This window comes from Pseudonaja textilis, chromosome Z, assembly GCF_049901715.1.
Source record: "Pseudonaja textilis isolate UNSWEBS1 chromosome Z, rPseTex1.2, whole genome shotgun sequence".
Lineage (NCBI taxonomy): Eukaryota > Metazoa > Chordata > Lepidosauria > Squamata > Elapidae > Pseudonaja > Pseudonaja textilis.
In genome coordinates, this window is record NC_142008.1 from 36,406,677 (window position 1) to 36,427,852 (window position 21,176).

Here is a 21,176-nt window from a genome sequence, read left to right on the forward strand (position 1 = left end):
AGATAAAACACAATTTTCAATAAATTATTAATACTACTTTTTCAGAAATATAGGGAAAATAGTCAAAATATGTCTGAAATTGGTATTTACTGATACGAAATTGTGATAGTTATTTGACTTGATTTATGTAACACTGCTATTCCTTTGAAATGTAGATAACTATATAATGTGTAAATAGGTGCTGTTTTCCAGCAACAGTTGTTTTTAAAATCAGTACCACCAGGTCAGGGTGTTTTTTTTCACACATATTCGAGGACACTTTATACTAGTAGAAACATTATGCTTAGCATAATGGAGATAAGGAAAATATTTTCTTTTCCTCAAAAAATGAGAAATTACATAAATCTTTTTTCACAAATTAAAAGAAATATTTTTGCTCCTGAACCTAGGCATTAATGAATGATTCAACAAATACCAGAAATGTATTGGAAGCAGCAACCAAGCCTAATATGCATGAAAAACTTCAAGATTTGCAGCATAGGTATTGTTGAACCAGTTGTTTTTATATAATTAAATATATAATAGTTAGCAGCAGTTATGTATCATGATTTGATAATTGTTTAAAGTTTTATTTAAAATAATATTGATTTTTTAAATCATAGATTTGCAGGGCTTAATAATAAATATTTCTACTACATGAAAAAAGTCCCACATTCACATTCCATAAATGCAGTCATTTAAATAGAATGTAATGCTTCTTCACAGATATGGACTGTTCAGTTTGCTCATTAAACAGTTTTATTCATAACTGTCACATCCTTGACACTGAACAGAGAACTCTATTTCATGCAAAAATACTATACATGCAGTAGATTTCAATTACTTATATTTCTTTAGGCTATTGTCCTTCTGATTCAACTACCAATTTACACACAGTTGCTTTAGTAATTCACAGTTTACTCATATTCAGGAGATAACAGTCAAAACATGCAAATCACTTGACTGATTTGATTTTAAATAAGAGCATCCAGAAGAATAGTCCAAAATCAGTCCAATGTTCTAAGAGCCATGTTGGGATTGTCAGCTAGTTGGGGTGTTTATACAAACAGGATTCACACAAACATAATGCGAGATGTCAGACTAGTAATAGAATTCAAATTTTTTACTACTGGTTCTCTGGGCATGGCTTGGTGGGCGTGGCTTGGTGGGCATGGCAGGGGAAGGATACTGTAAAATCTCCATTCCCACCCCACTCCAGGGGAAGGATACTGCAAAATCCCATTCCCTCCCCACCCCACTAAGCTGCTTTCCAGCTTTGTTCTCCTGTGCAGGGCAACAAAAGAAGACACGGCTGATTAGCTAGGACTTGGGAGGCAGAGAATAGATGTGGGTGGGGGCAATCAGAGGTGGTACTCAAAATTTCTACTACCAGTTCCCCAAACTACTAAAAATTTCCCCTATCGGTTCTTCAGAACTGGTGAGAACCTGCTGAATACCACCTCTGTGTCAGACAGTTGTTTTTAGTAAAGAAACATGGGTGAGACCTGCCTTTTAAACCTGTCTGCAGCCAATTGTCACTAATCAAGAGTTTTACTCCCTTGCAGGCAAGAAGTCTCAAAGAACTGCTCTGCTCCTTACTTTAACTGGTGTGAATGCTTGGAAAGCCATTTGATTGCTTTAGCTATCCAAGTGATACCTGTTTTTTTATCAGCCTCATGTGACTTTTGGCTTGGTGTCTTCTAAGGCTGTAATTACACAGGTTCAGCTGAAGCAGTTTATTCAGATTCAGAATCTGAAAATGTATATATTAATCATTCTTATGAAGGACAATTAAACTCTTTTATTCACATTGAGAAAAGTCTTGAACTATTAACTTTCCATAATGAGCTATTCAAATTATTGTTGAAAAAAAAACCCCAAACATTCTTAAATAAAAATGTTTTCCTCCTCAATTTTCAGACTCTCACTTTGTGAAAACGCTCTTGCTGAATACTTAGAGACCAAACGTTTAGCTTTTCCCCGGTTCTATTTTGTTTCATCTGCTGATCTGCTAGATATTCTTTCAAAAGGAGCACAGCCTAAACAGGTAAATTTTCTTGCCATCATATCTAAAGCATTAACTGCAAAGAAATGCTATACAATAAACTGAGCAAAAGAAATGATTAAAATCTGGGTAAACCTACAGTTTTTAAATTGTGTATTGTTTTTTAAATGCAGGTGACTTGCCATCTTATTAAACTTTTTGACAATACTGCTGATCTTAAATTTCAAGACAATGAAGATGAACACAGCAATATTGTATTAGGGATGTATAGCAAAGAAAAGGAATATGTGCCATTCAATGAACAACTTGAATGTAGTGGTCAGGTATGTGATGCAATGAAGTGTGGTATTTTTCTTTGTGTTCTAAAGTTAGGAAATAATAAGCAGCACTTAACAGACACTGTTTTGACTAGGTATAAAATACACATAAGCACACACGTATATTAATGAAAAGTTATAATTATGCATATATAAACAAAAACAAAAATATTTCAGGTTCTATTTTCTTTTTTTAATGAAATGTGTATATCAAAGAACAATTTCTGTTTTACCTAACTGTTCAAATAAAATGATCCTTAAAATAAATGTGTTAAAATAATTACATTTTTGATGTTAACATGCGCAGCAAAATACTTGTGTTCTTTTACAATGAATTTTCATGACAATTCTCAATAAAATCACAGATAGCTTCCTCTTTTTAAAATTGTTCTCTAGATTTATCTGGATAGTATGTCTATTTTATAGTAGACAAATTTCTACTTTGAGTCGTCTTTATAAATTTTGAAAAAAATCAAAATTTTCTTATTCATCTCTTATTTTACTGTAGTCCTTCATTTGGGGAATGATCAATGGATGTTTGTGTTATCAAACACATTTAATTATGAGAGAATTGGAAGACAAGCTATGTTTAAACACTTTGGGCAATAATAAGGCAATTGGGCTGCATTTTCTAATGCTGAAATTAAATTTCATACTATGAGCTGTCAAAATAAATATGCCATTTATTTATGAAAGTCTTTATGAGCAACCAATACTATTATAATAATCAAGGCTTAAATCCCAAAGACAATAAGAAAATGATTATTCTTGCTTAGGAATGATGTTGTTTTGGGTCAAGTTAATGGAGCAAAGTGTGATGGAAGACATAACAAATCTCAAGCATATTAAATTATGATCATAAAATTATAATTTTATTAGGTCCTTCATTCCCAAAAAGACATCTTGAATACATTTTTGTTAGGCTATACAAAAGATTCTTAGAATCATTATTCTCTATGCTCTGTAAAATGCAGTAATATAATATTTTTCTTATTTTTTTCATGCAGTTATGTAAAATATTCTATGGCAGCATGTCTTGATTGAATACCTTTTTATCTGATTGTTTGCTTACTCACTTGTTCTTTTAAATGTTATGTTCTTTATCTCTCCGTAATTTGTACACATGGGCTGTGTTCCTATGTAGCTCTTCATTCTAGAATTTACAAAAACGTTTGCTGAGTATCCGATTCATGCAAAGAATCCCTTCAATTTGTTTTTTACTATCGCTGTTTAGTTTATTGAAACATATAGTTTAACATAGAAGTTAAAAAAATACATTATACTGCATCCATTAAAAAAAATCCCAATTCATTCCTGCATAGTGAGATACACTTAGGGAAATAGGTCCAGAATTTAAAAATTGTCATAGAATTGGTACAAAAATTGGGTACAATTCTTGAAACTTCCCAAACCTAATCATTTAGTAGGTGGTACACAATCGTCATATAGAATAATCTGAATAGTTTGTAATTAGAGGAACATTAACTCTGCAATCCAAAAGGGAGATTGAACATTTCAGAAGCACATGCGTTGCTATTTTAATTTTAAAGTCTGAGCTGATGCACAAAAATTCTTAGCAAGGGTTATCATTGTCACACTGAGGTGACAGTGTACATCTCAACCACCATCAGTAGATGCTATGCATGAAAGAGGCTATTATTGTGTTGTCAGCAAATAGCAGAATGAAATTTGGCTGTAAAGGGTTTTTATTACGGCTTAAACAATATTGTTGATGTAAATATTAAATAGAAAGGCCTTAGAAGTTGGAATAAGGTCAGTAATTTTGCACTATTTGAATGTTGGACTTGAACTGTAGTCCCTTCATGCAATATCATAATTGATTGCAAGAGCTGGTGATTGACAGAAAAAAACCCTGTTGTTTGATGCCACAGTCTCTCATGACAGCACCATGACAGAACGTTGGTGTATTGTGCAGAGATTGTATATAGAGTAATGTATTGATTAGCAACTGAAAAATATGATCTAAAATTGGCTTGTTCCATTGCTAAGATTCTTCGTTGAATAATCTAATCAATAAATGTACAAAAATATTTAGCTTATAATTTGCTAATTATATATAGAAAGATTATAATACATTAGTTAGTTGGGTTGAATTTGTCATCTCCTTGCTGATCATCACGAAATTTCACCTTCATCCTCGGACTATTTATTCTGCCTCACTTGGGAATTGTTACTTTTCTTCTTAATGGTTTCCAGTGCCATTCCTGAGATAACTTTTGCTCTGGGTATCATTTAAGATAGATCTCACATTTGAATTCCAGTGCAGTATGACTTCTGATGCAAAGATTACACTTGCTCTGCCATGCTAATTATTTCTGTCAAAACTACCCATTCTCTGGTTTTGTTCATTAATATAATTCAAAGGCCCCACACTCACCTTGTTTTCTGAGTCAGGTGATTATACTTCTAAAACTATTTCTTTATGATCACCCAATCTACAAGTGAACAAAGCACATGGTTCCTTAGAAGATCTCTATGGTTAGAGCCAACAAATTATAGGATGGTAAACACTCTTTGCCTTGAATTTCAGTTGTCTTCTCAGATGCTACAAGACCTAGTATATAAATTGGTTCCATAAGCTGTTGCTTCATCCTGTATCAAAGAATCTCAATACTAGCTAAATTTGGACAATGTTTCACAGTTTGGAAGGTTCTCCAATTGTCCTAGAGTTTTCTTCAGAACCAAATATTATTGTTCATTTAATATTAGACAAATTTGCAGCAGTTTGGGTTATAAACAAGGAAAGTGGCACAAGATTTGCCCCTTTCCTATATCTTATATTGCTGATATGGCTGTCAGGTTCCTGATTAGTCTGTTTATCATCTTCATTTAAGTAATCAGTGTGCCTGGATTTGACAACACTCTTTATGAATACCTTAGCCATTAAAAAAACAGACACTCATGAGTAAAAACTATATCTATCAGAACAATGATAATTGGACACAAAAATCCAGTTGGTGCGATCCGAAAGTCAACCTGTCACAATACAACGTTATAGGCAATGTTTGATGTTTTGCTTCAGAGGTGGGTTTAATGAAGTAAAAAGATAGGATGGGATATGGAATATTTTGTATGAACAAGAAACTATTCACATAGTGACAAGTTAATTATAAGTGCAAATAACTTTCTGTGAACTGAATCCAATATGCCTAATTGTTACCTGAAAAGGTAGAAACCTGGTTAAAACGCCTGGAAGATACCATGCACGAATCAGTACGTTATCACATCACAGAAGCTATTTCTGTTTATGAGGAAAAACCAAGAGAACAGTGGATCATTGATTATCCTGCACAAGTAGCACTTACTGGTTCTCAAATCTGGTGGACTACAGATGTGGGAATAGCATTCAGCAGGCTTGAAGAAGGATTTGAAACTGCTTTGAAAGATTATCATAAGAAACAGGTATTGATGTCACTCTTACATATAAGCTACAACACCATATCTTAAATAGAGTTTACAATTGTATATAAAACGAGGGGTGGGAGGGGAAAGCTGCAGCAAAACTGTAAAGCAATTTCATTTTTACTTATTTATATCCCACTTTTATTTATTTTTGCAAATAACTCAAGGCAGCAAACTTTCTTTTCTGATTTTCTCACAACAACAACCCCGTGAGGTAAATTGGGCTGAGAATAACTGGCTCAAGATCTAACTGGCTTCCATAGCTAATGTGGGACTTGAACTCATGGTCTCTTGGTTTCTTGCCTGGTGCCTTAACCACTAGAACAAATTGGTGAAATAGGTGGCTATATAAACCAAAGTAATAAATATACAGATCAATCAATAAATAAACTACATAACAGATGAATACCAAATATTTGATATATAAAATATAATATAACATTATTTATGTATGTCTTTCTTAGGTTACTCAGCTAAATGCTCTCATTGCTCTACTACTGGGTGACCTGACACCAAGTGACAGACAGAAGATTATGACTATTTGTACAGTAGATGTACATGCAAGGGATGTGGTGGCAAAGCTTCTATCTCAGAAGGTAAACCCACTAGCTATTGTTTTACATTTAGGCCACTATTCTGAATCTATTCTTAATCTAGTATAAATGTACTTCCTTGTACAACTTGCCTTGTGGTGTGAGTGGAACAATCTGGAACTAAACACATTCAAAACCATAGAAATGGTGGTAGACTTTAGGAAAAACCTTCCCATACTACCACCTCTTACAGTACTTGACAACACAGTAGAGACCTTCAAATTTCTAGGTTTTATCATATCACAAGACCTAAAATGGACACCTAACATCAAAAACATCATCAAAAAAGCACATCAAAGAATGTTCTTTCTGTGCCAACTTAGAAAGCTCAAACTGCCCAAGGAGCTGCTAATAGATACAGTTCTACAGAGGAATCATTGAGTCTGTTATCGGCACCTGTATAACTGTCTGGTTTGGTGCTGCAACCCAACAAGACAGACACAGACTCCAGAGAGTAATTAGGACTGCAGAAAAAACAGTTGCTACCAATTTGCCTTCACTCAAGGACCTGTATACTGCATAAGTCAAAAAGAGGGCTGCGAAATTTTTACAGACCCCTCACATCCTGGACATAAACTGTTTCAACTCCTACCCTCAAAACAACGCTATAGAGCACTGCACACCAGAACAAAACTAGACATAAGAACAGGTTTTTCCTGAACGCCATGACTCTGCTAAACAAATAATTCCCTCAACACTGTTCAACTATTTACAAAGTCTGCACTACTATTACTATTAATCTTCTCATCACTCCTTATCACCCATCCCCTCCTACTTGTGACTGTATGATTGTAACTTTGTTGCTTGTATCCTTACGATTTATATTGACTGTTTCCTAGTATGATTTGATTGCTTATTGTACCCTATTACTATTATTAAGTGTTGTACCTGGTGATTCTTGACTCTTGACGAATGTATCTTTTCTTTTATGTACACTGAAAGCATTTGCACCAAGACAAATTCCTTGTGTGTCCAATCACACTTAGCCAATAAAGAATCCTATTCTATTCTATCTATTCTATTCTTAAATACTATAGTTGATGTGCTTTTCCATATCTACTGTGGTCTGCCTGGAGAGACAATATTTAGCATCCATTTATTTTAAACTAGAAATTCCTGTTATTTCTGGTCTCTAGCTGAGATCCCCATTTGTTTTTTGGAACTGGATTTCTTGAAAATTCACTTTCTCTGTTTATATGCCATAACTGTCTAAATGGGTGAATGCAGATTGAGAATAAGTGGTTTACAGTAGATCAAGGGATTCAGAGCTAAAAACCACAAAAATAAATTTTACAAACTGAGATTAGAAAAATAACAGGAAAAAAACCCAATTTATTATGTTTTATGTCTTCCCCTTCCTCTGCCTGAACCTTCTGCAGTGGATTATTAATGGAAATAAAATAAGGAATGTTATCTATATATACTATTATATTTAACATTTCTTCTGATAAGACTCCCAAAGGATTGCATTGATGTTCCTTTGACGATGTTAAAGGCAATTGAAACATGTTTCTATAACTTTAGTTTCTTAATTTCCATTGACATCATTGATATTTTAAAGACAATCAGCAGCATATGATGTTGCAAATGTTAGAAAAGAACCAGATGAGATGTTGAAGATATAATTGTTTGATGGAGTTCAAAGAGTGTCAATAAAATCAGATATAAGGAATAAAATGATATGAATGATGCTGAAAGGCACATATAAAATTGACTCATGTCAAATACCCACAGTTTGTTTCTTGTTAATGTGAGAATGGAAGAGAAAATTACCTTAGCAGCAATTCTATTATCTGTTGCAACTAAAGTCTCCATTAAAAAGGCAATCCTATATTGCATTTAATTTGCTATAGTGCAGAGGTGCCTGGGAATGAATCTAAACTTTTATAATTGCAGACACTGGAGTTACATATAAATGATTGTGAATAAGGCTGGTGATGATAGCATAGATATTTTGGCATTGACTGTGCTCTTTATTTTTTAAAGTATCTGCATAAATAACTGTTTTACAATATGATGTTTTTATAGGTTGCTAGTTCCCAAGCTTTCCCTTGGCTTTCGCAACTACGCCATAGATGGGATTGGACCCTAAAACACTGCTTTGTCAACATTTGTGATGCTCAGTTTCAATATTATTATGAGTATTTGGGAAATACTCCTCGGCTAGTTATTACACCTTTGACTGACAGGTAATATTTGTCTAATAATGGCCCTCCCTGACTTGTTTTGCAGAATTTCCTATTATACAGAAAAATCTATTATCCTTCCCAAGTGAAAAAATATTAATATTATAAAGTATTGTTGTTGTTGTTGTTGTTGTTGTTGTTGTTGTTGTTATTATTATTATTATTATTATTATTATTATTATTATTATTATTATTATTTACAATTACAAGTTGCTGTAATTCATTAGGTTACAAAATATCCCTAAGTAATCTCTTAAGTTATATGGGAAAGCTTGCGTTGCATTTTAAGGAACTTATACCTCTAGGATGAATGATGCACCTCTGCTTGGAAGATTAAAGTAGAAATGTTTTTGGAAAATTCACCAGGGGCTTTCTGGATTGCACACATTTGCATACACAGCCATTCCACCACCTGCAAACCTTTGCACAGTTCTGTTAAGTTTATTTTCAAGAAATTAATTAAAATAAAAGTTTGGAATAGAAGAAATGATCAAATTGCATACCCAAGAAAGGGAATGTCAGGTTTATAGTATTTCATTTTTTGTATACCACAACTGCCGAGATGAAGAAACATGTAAGTATTAATGCAAAGTGGATTTCTACATTTTAATCTACAAAGAATTATGTATGTTGCAATTCTGCATGTGATAACTGAAAAGTATATTCAATAGACATGTATGTTCAATAGAATGTGTTTAATAAACTCATAATTTAAGCAACTATATATGCATCTGAAAATAAGCTCATACGTACATTTACATACATTTAGATCTATAAATGTTACCGGATGGATTGTCTGATATAAAATTTGCATAGCAATGAGGATGGATCCTCATTGCATCCTTTGCAATGAGGATGGATCAAACAAATTTCCAAAACATACTTTTTTCTTTCCCCAAATCCCCATTTTACTGCATGCTCATATTCTTCTTACATTCCTCAGTCACTGATTTGCCATACTGTGCATCTGTTTGCAGTGTCAAAGGAAAAATAACAACATCATGAAAAGTATTATTTTCAAAAAACATAATAATAAATTCATAAGTTCACTTTGCTTGTGGTTGTAATTTGTGGTTTTGCACTGTCCATCATTAAAGAAAGTCTATGTTATTGTCATTGTGCTCTTATTGTTAAAGGTGTTACATTACTCTTACTCAATCTCTACACCTAACCATGAGTGGGGCTCCTGCAGGCCCTGCTGGGACAGGCAAAACAGAAACCACTAAGGATCTTGGACATGCACTTGGAATGATGGTGTATGTTTTCAACTGTTCTGAACAGATGGATTACAAGGTGCTTTTGTGCTTATTTTCAACCATTTATCTTCAAAGAAATATGACAAGGATGGTTTTCTCCCCCCCCTTTTTTTTTTTTGGTCAGGACGATCCATTGTTAAAGGAGATTGAATTATACAGTACCAAAGTAGAGAGACATTATTTCAAAGGAACCTTTTCATTAGTGGATGGATACTACTACTTGGGTGATAGTAGATAGAAACATTGAAGCACAGAAAACTGATGGCAGAAAACGACTTAGTGGTCTGCCCTTTGAGGGTTTTTTTAAAAAAAATTTTTTTTGAATTTTTGTCAGATGATGGATATATGTTTATTATTCCAAGCACGTTTAAAATCAGTTACTGATGACTGAGCCACTACTGGAAGTTGTTTCCAAGCTTTCATTACTCTTTCTGTGATATTTAACTAGATTTTATTTGACATTTTTTATGCTTATACATAATGTATTTTTAAAATGGAATAAATGAAGTATTGCTTAGTATTCCTCAAAGTAATCAATTCAATTATACATTTTTAAGAATATAAAATATCATTACTGGGATGAGACTAGACTTTAGAATGCTTTCTTAAAATTTGTCCAAGTTGCAAACTTTGTACTGTAGTTTATTTCATTGAACTCAGTGGCACTTTCTGATACCAGTATTTATTATTTATTTATTAAGCAAATTTATATTTGCAAATACATCAGTCCCTATATCTAGTAGCTATATGGTATCTTGAGCTTAGTAGACCAAGAAACTCTTAATTTAATGAATTCATGAATGAGTACAATAATGCAAATGTTTGTTCCTATTTATAGGAAACTTTTTAAAAATTTGTTTCTCATGTAGTCTATAGGAAATATCTATAAAGGTTTGGTTCAAACAGGCGCTTGGGGGTGCTTTGATGAATTCAACCGAATTTCAGTAGAAGTTCTTTCAGTGGTGGCAGTGCAAGTAAAAACTATCCATGATGCCATCAGACATAACAAAAAACAGTGAGTATGAGCTTCTTCCTTTAACATTTTAAGGGATTAAACATATTATGAAGTTATTAACCAATTGTCTACCTGAATTCAAAATAATTAGACCTTTTATGACATATTAACAGATATTTAAAAAGATCCCCAAAGAGGTTTCTACTGAAAACTAGATAATTGAACAGCTTGAGTGGTATTTAGAAGTAGTCATGTATATTTTCATATCCTAGCTAAAGATTTTCCCTGTGTTTTGATTTCAGTTTGCAAGGAAACTGAAATCAGAGGCAATTACTTCACTTGTAACAAAGTTTGTTGATTTATTTTTTTAATAATGCAGATTCATTTTCCTTGGAGAAAACATCACATTGAAAGCATCAGTGGGAATATTTATTACTATGAATCCAGGCTATGCTGGCCGAACAGAATTACCTGAAAATCTTAAAGCACTATTCAGGTAAGTATGAAGGATAAGTCATTTATGCCCTCTAATGTCAGTTATTTTATTTCCAATAGTTAGCAATTAGAGCTTTTTAATATATTGATTTATTTTATTTATTTGATTTGTCAATCGCTTACAAGATACAGGTATAAGAATAAACATAGTTTTGAATACATGAGATGGATACTTATAAGAAAAATAGAAAGAAACAATAGGACAGGGATGGTAGGCACGATTGATGCACTTATGCACGCCCCCTAAAGACCTCTTAGGAAGGGGGTAAGGTCAATAATAGACAGTCTAAGGTTAAAGTTTTGGGGATTTGGGAAAGAAACCACAGAGTCAGGTAGAATATTCCAAACATTGACCACTCTGTTGCTGAAGTCGTATTTTCTGCAATCAAGTTTGGTGCGGTTAACCTTGAGTTTGTATCTATTGTGTGCTCTTGTATTGTTACGATTGAAGCTGAAGTATTCATTTGCAGGTAGGACATTGCAATGTATGATTTTATATACTATATTTAGATCGGACTGAAGGCGGCATAGTCCTAGGTTTTCTAGTTCTAGAGTTTCAAGTCTGGTGGCATAAGGTATTCTGCAATGAGTAGAGGAGCAGAGAACTCTTCTTGTGAAATATTTCTGGACTTTCTCATTTGTGTTAATATCAGATGCATGATATGGTTCCAGATTCATGAGCTGTATTGAAGTATAGGTCTAGCAAACGTTTTGTATGCTCTAGTTAGAGCTCTTCAAAGTTGCAGATTTGATACCCAATAGAAATATGGGAGATGAAATATTGTTTTTTATTTTTGCTAAATGCAAAAGGGAATTTTACTATTGGAAATAAAATCATAACAAAGTTAAAAGATAGCTTCACTTACATTTGTTGTAGCACTAAGCCATAATCCCTTATTCATTTCTATTTTAAAAAGTCTCTATCATGTACTTTAATGAACAGTTTTTTAAAGAATGTTTGATTAAATAAATACTTTAAATATATAAAAGTAGAAATGAACAACACAGTGACATGATAACAACACCCTTCCCACTAAACAATATGAGAAAGGGGATCATTCTCTTTAGCAAAATTTTAGTTTTTTATAAAGCAAAGGGATAGTTTGTAAAGCAGATCTTTTTTAACCTTGGAGAAAAAAGACCACCTTGGAGATTATCCATTAAGTGTCAGCTTCTTATATTTATTTTCGGTAACAGAAGTGATTATATGCAAAGAATTGTAAAAACTAACTTGAGAAAACTAACATTTTCAGCTTTGTTTGAAATAGTGATACTAGAATATGCTAATAATCAACAAGCAGCCATTATTGCCCATGTATTGAAAGAAAATGTTTGTTAATATATAATTATTAATTTCAGCTCAGTCAACTACACTTGTAAAAATCACTGCCTTGAATTAGGATTATCTATCTATCTATCTATCCATCCATCCATCCATCTATCATCTGTCTGTCTGCCTACCTGCCTGCCTGCCTGCCTGCCTGTCTAATTTAAATGCTACCCATCTCAGAGAAGGTGACTCTGGGCAGCAGACAACAGTACCAAAAAACAACAAATATAAAACAACCATTACCTAAAACCTGTATATAATAATTGTTTAAAGTATAAAAAACTATAAAAGCAGAGCTTTTATATAAAAGAAAGGATAATAATAGGCAGAGGGATATTAAAAACAGTGAAGCTTTATCACAAGTTCAACCATCCTTGTTCTACAGTTCTGCTACAAAATCAGGTCTTGAAAGATATTTGAAAGTTCAGGAATGATGAGGGGCTAATCTCATTTCTAGGTGAAAGGCTGCACTGACCTTTTCCCAGAGATGAGAGCAGGCATGTTATGGATGGTGGTTCAATGCAACCCCCCATCCATAACATGCTGATTCTACTGGATCTAGTAAGACAGGCAGATGAAGAAGTTACTTTTCTTGTTCTCATTATGTTCATATTATAGTCTCTGATTTTAGTTTAATGTATTTTTTGTTTTTTGTTTTTAGACCATGTGCAATGGTGGTCCCTGACATTGAACTAATCTGTGAAATAATGCTGGTTGCTGAAGGGTTTATTGATGCACGGTTCTTAGCCAGAAAGTTTGTTACCCTGTATACTCTTTGTAAAGAGCTTGTCTCCAAGCAGGTAAGTAAGATCTCTTTGACCTTGTGCCTCAACAAACCTAATTAATATTTTTGAAAGCAAATAATGTTTTATCTTTGTATATCCAACTTGTTGCATTAATAAGTCAAGAGAGTCTTATAAAGCTATCAAAATACTTCTGGTTAAAACTATTTGGATTTGTTATTTAAATGTTGATTTTTTTTCAATGGCATAGCATGAAGAAAGTGACCACAGAGAGGTTTTTCCTCTTACTGTCATATACAATATTAGAACCCAAGGTTAACCAATGTTAATTGTAGGTTAATTAAGGGAAAATATTTATTCACAACTCTACTTGGTATCTTCTGAACTTCACTATCACAAAATATAATTATGACAATCAGTTTCCTAGAGCATTCATGTCCTTCTAAACTTCTATATTTGGTTGTCCAAATGGGATATTATATTAAATAAGCTGTTGGTGTGGCACAGTATGGCTCCTCCTTTTTCCTTTTTCTTTTATTTATTTTTTCCTGATTCTTGAAGACATGTCACAGCAGTTTTCTTGAAAAGGTTTTTCAACAGTGGTTTGTCATTGCCTTCTTCCTAAGAGAGTGTGACTAGCCCAAGGTCATCCAGCTGGCTTTAAGCCCAAAGCAGGACTAGAACTCACTATCTCCTGTTTTTTAGCCTGATGCCTCAATCAAACTACCCTCATGCCTACAATTCACATTGTTTTCTAAATTAATATTTTATTTGTTAGCTAACAATAAAATGTGAATTTAGAAAACAATGTGAATGTGTAGTATCAAAAGTAGAGTGTTTAGTCCAACGTTAATGTTCTTTCATGCAATTTCTTTTGTACATGTACTTTTTATTGTATATACACATTTTTATTGTACCTGTCTCCTTCCCTCTTTTCTACTTGTAGAAATGTGGTGTGCATTCATTCGATTTTTTTGGAATGGAAAATAATTAGCTTCCTAAAAATTTTATTATATCTTATTGAAAATTAAACTGAACAGAGTAGGGAAGTATTATCTTATAAGTCAGATGCTACCAGAGCATCTATATTTATCACTATAACTATTTTAAAATATGTTTTAATAACATTTTTTTATTTTGAATATAATAATTCCATCTTCAATTGAACAGTGTGTTGTCTGGGTACAAATATCTTTGTTGAACAATAATCAAAATTTGCAACATCATTCGTTACACTGATATTCTGCAATATTAAAATAGTAATATTCAACATATTAATTCCACAATATTAAAATAGTAATATTCAACATACTAGTCATAATATTTACTTAGCTCTTTTAATAGATCTTCTTTATTTTTGTTTCTCTGTTTCTAACTCCCATTTTTGTTATTTAACTATTGATAAAATAGATCCCATATCAGATAATATTCAGTTTGCTCTTTCTCCTTAATTGCTAACATTAATCTATTCATTTGTGCACATTCTAATAGTTTCCTAATCACATTCTCATCTGTAGGTATCTCTACACTCTGCCAACTTTGTGCAAATACAATTCTAGCAGCAGTTAATATATGAATCACTAAATATGCATTTTCCTTCCTGCTACCAGATTATCTATATTTATCATTATAACTATTTTTAAATATTTTATTATACCTGATTATTTTATTGATTAATCTGAATCAGTTTAGATCTGAATAACTAAATATTTTATTTCAAAATTTTATCCTATCATAGACCACTGGTATAGAAATGTATGCTTTCAAAAAAGACTAATATAACTTATTTTCTAGTTTTTAAACATATATTATGAACAAGTTAGTAGATTTGGAAAATGATTTTTTAACATTTCCTGAATATATCTCATCATAGGATCATTATGATTGGGGTCTTCGGGCTATTAAATCTGTCTTGGTAGTTGCTGGGTCTCTGAAGCGAGGAGATAAGACTAGACCTGAAGACCAGGTATGCAACATGATGCAAAGATATACTTCGCAAAACTACTTCCCCAAATCCAAGCATGTTGGCACTGAAGTTTGCAAATTCCCACACAGGCGTTTTGCTATGGCTATCCTGACAGGGAATTATTTTCCCTACACATAAGAGACAACACCAGATTAGCCTTTCAGTTTGTCTTTGATAATAACATCCACGGTGCCCAAAAGATAACATGGTGAAATCCAGTCTAGTCCAATTCTGTATTTGTTACATCTAATAGGCAGAATCTCACTAGACTAAAGTTATAACCTATAACCCTAATAGATGCACCTCTAGGGTGTGGCTACCCTGAGCATTTTTCTCCCTCCCCCATACTGTATTTAGCCCCTCACTGGAATATGCTGCCTCCTCCTTAGGGAGTTGCAGTATAACTGCTGAGATTCTTACACATGCATACACATACTACTTCTTACAACAGATTGAATCACAATTTCCCTTTAATCGGATTTTAAACAGCCTTTTTCTTCAAAGTATATTTGACCATGAAATTGATCAGAAGCTTTCTAAGTACAATAATGTTTACTGCCTTTTCCAGATACTTATGCGAGCCTTGAGGGACTTCAATTTGCCTAGGATAGTGACAGATGATATCCCCATTTTCATGGGCTTAATTAGTGACCTCTTTCCAGCTCTGGATGTTCCAAGGAAGAGGGACTTGCAATTTGAACAGATGGTTAAACAATCTACCCTGGAGCTTCACTTACAGCCTGAGGAGACCTTCATTCTGAAAGTAAAAAAAAAAAAACCATTGCTTTTAATTACAGTCTGTAAAAAAATTAAATCTCAATAATTGCAGACAGGTTATGCTGAGTATGAAGTTATCCTTATTGACCTTAATGCATTCTCATAGTACCCTTAAAATGTTAGTCTTTCACTAGCAGTACTGTATATTAGTAATTCAGTGTTAATTATAGTATAAGCATATTATCATAAAATGTCTCACATGCACCAATTTGTCATAGAAATGCAATTCCTGCCCCTATTCTGTTTGTTTTTAAATAATTTAGTACTGCTGGTACTTAACTACCAGTGTTAACTTTAATACAGTACAAACATGGAAATATTACTTCATTAAGGATTGTCAGTTGTCTGCTTTGTTCTCTTGCTTGAGGAGAAAAAAAGAAAAAAGCAGAATGAATTTCTGATATAGGAGAATGTTTATCCACATTAAAACTCTTTCCCCAATATATATAAAGACAATCAACTTTGGCTGTAGTATGAATAGGTAAGTATCAACAATAAAAGTGAAGCAGCAAAATTATCATCCAATTTAGATCTGGCTTTTGAAAGCCCAATGGGATAGCAACCACATTATACTGTAGAAAGTACCCAAAATGCAGTAGTTTGGCCACTACTACAATTGACCTAGGATTCATCTTCTTTCCATTAAGTCAGTAAAAACAAAGCTACAGGAATCCCAGGAGACTGGTATTGCTAGGCGTGGCTCTCATTTAATCTCACATTTTTATAGCAGCTCTTCAAATTCAAATTTATTTGTTTTGCCTTTAATTTCATTTATTTATTTATCCTATCTCATGAAGTGTAATTCTGGCCAGTGTACAAATTTATTAACAATTAAAATCATAAAACATTTTGATGACTTCATTAGCCATTGAAGCTAATTGGTACTGTACTTTATTGAGGGATCTTGGACCATTATTTGTACAAAGCAACATTTTCATTTCCTGAGTACAAAGGAGAATGGTTTACTAAGGGCATGGTTTACTAAAGGAAGAAAAATTAATGTCTTCTTGGTTGATGCGGGAGAAAGACTCCTTAGGCATATTATTATTATTATTATTATTATTATTATTATTATTATTATTATCATCATCATCATCATCATCATCATCATCATCATCATCATCTATTTTATCCATTAAACATGAAACTCAGTCAACTGAACATTTAAAAATGCATCACAAATATAATTGACTGGTGCTGATGGTTGATACGGGTTACTGCCAGCATCCTAGGTGTTAACGAAGTATTTTCTTAAAATGTACGATGTTCTGAATAGCACAGATTTTTGCAGTTCTGCTGGTGTTATTGCAGAAAGCTGCAATTTCTTGATGTGTTTTGTAAAATTCTTGGATGTAGTACCAAGTGTCCCAATGACAATGGGTATCACTGTTAAATGTTTCATCCATAACTGTGTAGTTTTGATAGCCAGGTCGCGATATTTCATGATTTTTCCAGTTCTTTTTCTTTGACTCTGGTGTCTCCTGGTACAGTGATATCAATAAATCATATGCTTTGGCCCTCAACTACCATAATATCTGGCATGTTGTGTTCCAAATGGTGATCCATCTGTATTTGAAAGTCCCACAAGATCTTAACCATTTCATTTTCGACAATTTTTTCCACTTTATGTTCCCATGACTTTTCAGATACAGGTAGAGCATATTTTTTACACAGTGACCAGTGGATTAATTTAGCAACTTGATCATGTCTAGCTTTGTAGTCTGTTTGTGCGATTTTGCTGCAGTCACATATTAAGCATGAAACCGTTTCAACTTTGTCATTGCAAAGTAGGCAGTTTGAATTGTCAGTGGATTTTTGTATCTTTGCTTTCATGGCATTAGTTTATAGCGCTTGTTCTGGAGCAGGAAGTATTAAACCTTCCATTTCTTTCTTGAGGGTTCCTCTCTTAAGCCATGCCAATGTTTTGTTGTTGTTGTTGTTGCTGCTGCTGCTATTATTATTACTATTATTAATATTATTATTATGGCAGGTTGTTCAGCTCGAGGAATTGCTGGCGGTGCGTCATTCTGTCTTTGTAGTGGGAAATGCAGGAACAGGAAAAAGCAAGGTACAAGTATATCCTTCCTAATTTCAACTATTATTTCATTGAAAATATTATTTTCCAGGTAAATTGGAAAACATCACTTGCTTTCACATCAGCTATGTCCATCCATATTTTTGCATTAATATGAAATTCCAGTGTTAAATATAGTTATGATGAAGCTAACCCTGATAAGGAAATAATTCTTTTTTTTCCTTTTGGGATTCAGGCTATCTAGGGAAAAATCAAATAAAAAAGTGTTTCTTTGGGGGTGGATCCTTCTAACATCTTTTGATTCAAGAGCTCTTACGAGTTGTTCTTTGTAAGGCATTGAAGATCTAGCTCTTGCCTCATGTATTGAACTAGAAGGTTCAATAAGCCTGTTTTAAATTGTTTTCATAATTATTTGAGCATAGACTGCATGTTTTAATTGCCATTTGTAACTGTATTTATTTTTAGATGGTAGTCTGCTATTCACAGTTACAAGGTGAATGAGCAGCCAATTAATTAATTAATTAATTAATGAAAAATAGAAAGGAAGATCAAGGATATTAACAATTTAGGGTTACTTTTTAGGGGAAGTGAAAGTTTACTAAATTTTAATTTATGGGTTCTCTTTGATTTTTCTGAAAAACAATTCTCTTTATGTTTGTCATTTCCCCATTATTCTTGCTTATTCTCAAAGTGAAACTAACATGCATAATTGTTTTTACCCCATTGTTATTTCTAACCTTGCAAATTATTGAACCGCTTTTAAAATGTGAACAGAAATAATTTTGGCAGATGTGAATAAAAAACAATCATGAGTAAACTAGAAGGTATAGAATTAATAATTCTACAATTTTAGATTTGTGGGGAAAAGTTTTCTCTTGAAGACTTCTAGAATATCTCTTGAAGTCCTTAAAAAATCAGCCTCTGAAATACCGTGCAAAGATCAAAGCACTATACTAGAGATTTTATAGAAATGCTCATATTTATATTAAAAAAACACTTTCCCCCAAAAATTAAGGTTCACTTTTCTTTTTCTTTTATTTAACAGATTCTGAAAACCCTGAATAAGACTTATATGATCATGAAGCAGAAGCCTGTTTGGAATGATTTGAACCCTAAGGCTGTGACTACTGATGAGCTCTTTGGGTTCATACATCATGCTACAAGAGAATGGAAAGATGGCAAGTGAAAAACTTTACAATAGTTATTATTGTGATTTTTATACCAGCTCCCCCAATTTGGTGTTCTCTAGTTGTGTTGGATCCCAGCTCCTCTTAATTGTTAGCCAGTATGATGTGTTGGGTAAAAATTCACCCCAAATTCTGTCAGGACATACATGTTCAAACTACCCAGGATAAATATCAGAATACAGATTTCTAAAATTTCTATTTCCTACCACAGATCAATAGAGACTATGCTTATATTTTGTTTCTCTGTAAAGAAAAATCATATTACTTTTGTGTACTTATATAAGTAGCATGCTAAAAAACTTTACTCCATGACATTCTGTTTTTTTATTTGCTAGTTTTTAATTTTATCAATAAATGAATAGAAATAAAAACTAAGGAAAATATTATGTAAAACAAACTTCAGCCTAGAAAAAACTGTTACTATATTCCATTTATAAATGATGCTATCAATGATGCTACAGATAAAAATTCTCTTTTAGATGGTGCATCTGAAATTGCATATTATTGAATACTTCATATAGGAAAATATTGTCTTTCAAATGTCTGAAATGTTTTTTCTTTGTATGTAGATCATTAGATTTCTTATCTGATACCTTCTGCATACCCCATATGTTCTTTCCTTGGTGTCCGTTTTACCTGGATGTATCTGCATGCTAATCTAATCTTGCGCTAATATAATCAATGCTAATTATATTGTGATACACAACTAGACAGGCAATATAATTTTATCTTAGCCACTGTAGAATTACTTAACCTAGACATCCAGGATTACAATTGTTGATCTTGCTCCAAATAAAGTATACATTTAAAACAAACTTTAGTAACACTCATGTGCATGCATGAAAACAGTTATACACATTTTCAGATTCTTTTGCATCTGAGAAAGAAACTTTTGCTTTTTGTCATTTAAACATTATTATCAAAATCTATTTATACGCATTTCTCAGGACTCTTTTCCTCTCTCTTGAGAGAACAAGCAAATATGAGCCATAATTGGCCAAAATGGATTGTCTTAGATGGAGACATAGATCCTATGTGGATTGAATCGCTCAATACTGTTATGGATGATAACAAGGTGAGCATAAGAAAATGCATTTTCATTTTTTTTTCTTTAGCGTTTATTTTCTTTTATTACCCCCACACATTAAATGGTTTCTATATGTGATTGAGATTCATTAAAATATACTAGTTCTTTTCTGTGATGTACCAGAAGAGCCAGTTAGAAATATTTGTTGATAATGGTTTCTCATTACACTTGAGTAATTGCATTTTTTAAAAAAAACCAATAAACTAAGATATTATGCTTCTTATTCTGCATTGAATAAAAACTAAACTGAGGTAAAACAACCCCGAGCTTTATGAGCCCGGTGCTGGAAACTGAACTTGTTAATTAAGCTTATTAACATTAATTTCTGCAATTAAATTATATCCCAATACTGGTACTAGTCAGAAAAGGAAAGGGAATGAAGATGTATATATATCCAAATCCTCTTCTAATATGTTGAACTGGTAGGAATGCAAGATTTTCTATGACTTAGAAATCTATCCTTGTTTTAAAAAATAATTGTATTAAAGATTATAATTGCAATTCTAAAAAGTAATACAAACTAAAAGAAGAATAGAAAGAAAAATGCAAAAGAAAACAAAAACAGATATAGAATAGAAAGAAAAAGTATGGATGTAGTAAAGAAAAAGAAAAGAAATATATAACGAAATGACTTGCAACCTTCACTCAAGATATGTAAGCAAAAAATTCTTTCAACTAACAGCTAATGATCTTTTTATCCTGTATATCATCTCTTACCAATAAATAAATCCATAAAACATCATTTCAGCAAAAGTATCAGCAAAAGTCTGAAAAGGGTTAGGGAAATGTCCTCATACTGTCCGTAACTCCGCAACTGTCCAGAGCACCTGTGGGTAATCTTC

At 32.8% G+C, this 21,176-nt stretch overlaps 1 protein-coding gene across 1 annotated transcript in view; it reads left to right on the forward strand.

Moving 5' to 3' along the window:
* Window positions 1-21,176, forward strand: part of DNAH11 (dynein axonemal heavy chain 11) — a 191,623-nt gene that overhangs the window by 54,340 nt on the left and 116,107 nt on the right. Inside the window, 15 exon segments of the mRNA XM_087918377.1 lie at window positions 390-481; window positions 1,900-2,026; window positions 2,158-2,307; window positions 5,491-5,724; window positions 6,189-6,320; window positions 8,346-8,506; window positions 9,640-9,796; window positions 10,629-10,774; window positions 11,094-11,210; window positions 13,201-13,339; window positions 15,156-15,248; window positions 15,817-16,011; window positions 18,016-18,093; window positions 19,106-19,238; window positions 20,195-20,322. Coding sequence (XP_087774503.1) covers window positions 390-481; window positions 1,900-2,026; window positions 2,158-2,307; window positions 5,491-5,724; window positions 6,189-6,320; window positions 8,346-8,506; window positions 9,640-9,796; window positions 10,629-10,774; window positions 11,094-11,210; window positions 13,201-13,339; window positions 15,156-15,248; window positions 15,817-16,011; window positions 18,016-18,093; window positions 19,106-19,238; window positions 20,195-20,322 — 2,082 coding nt within the window.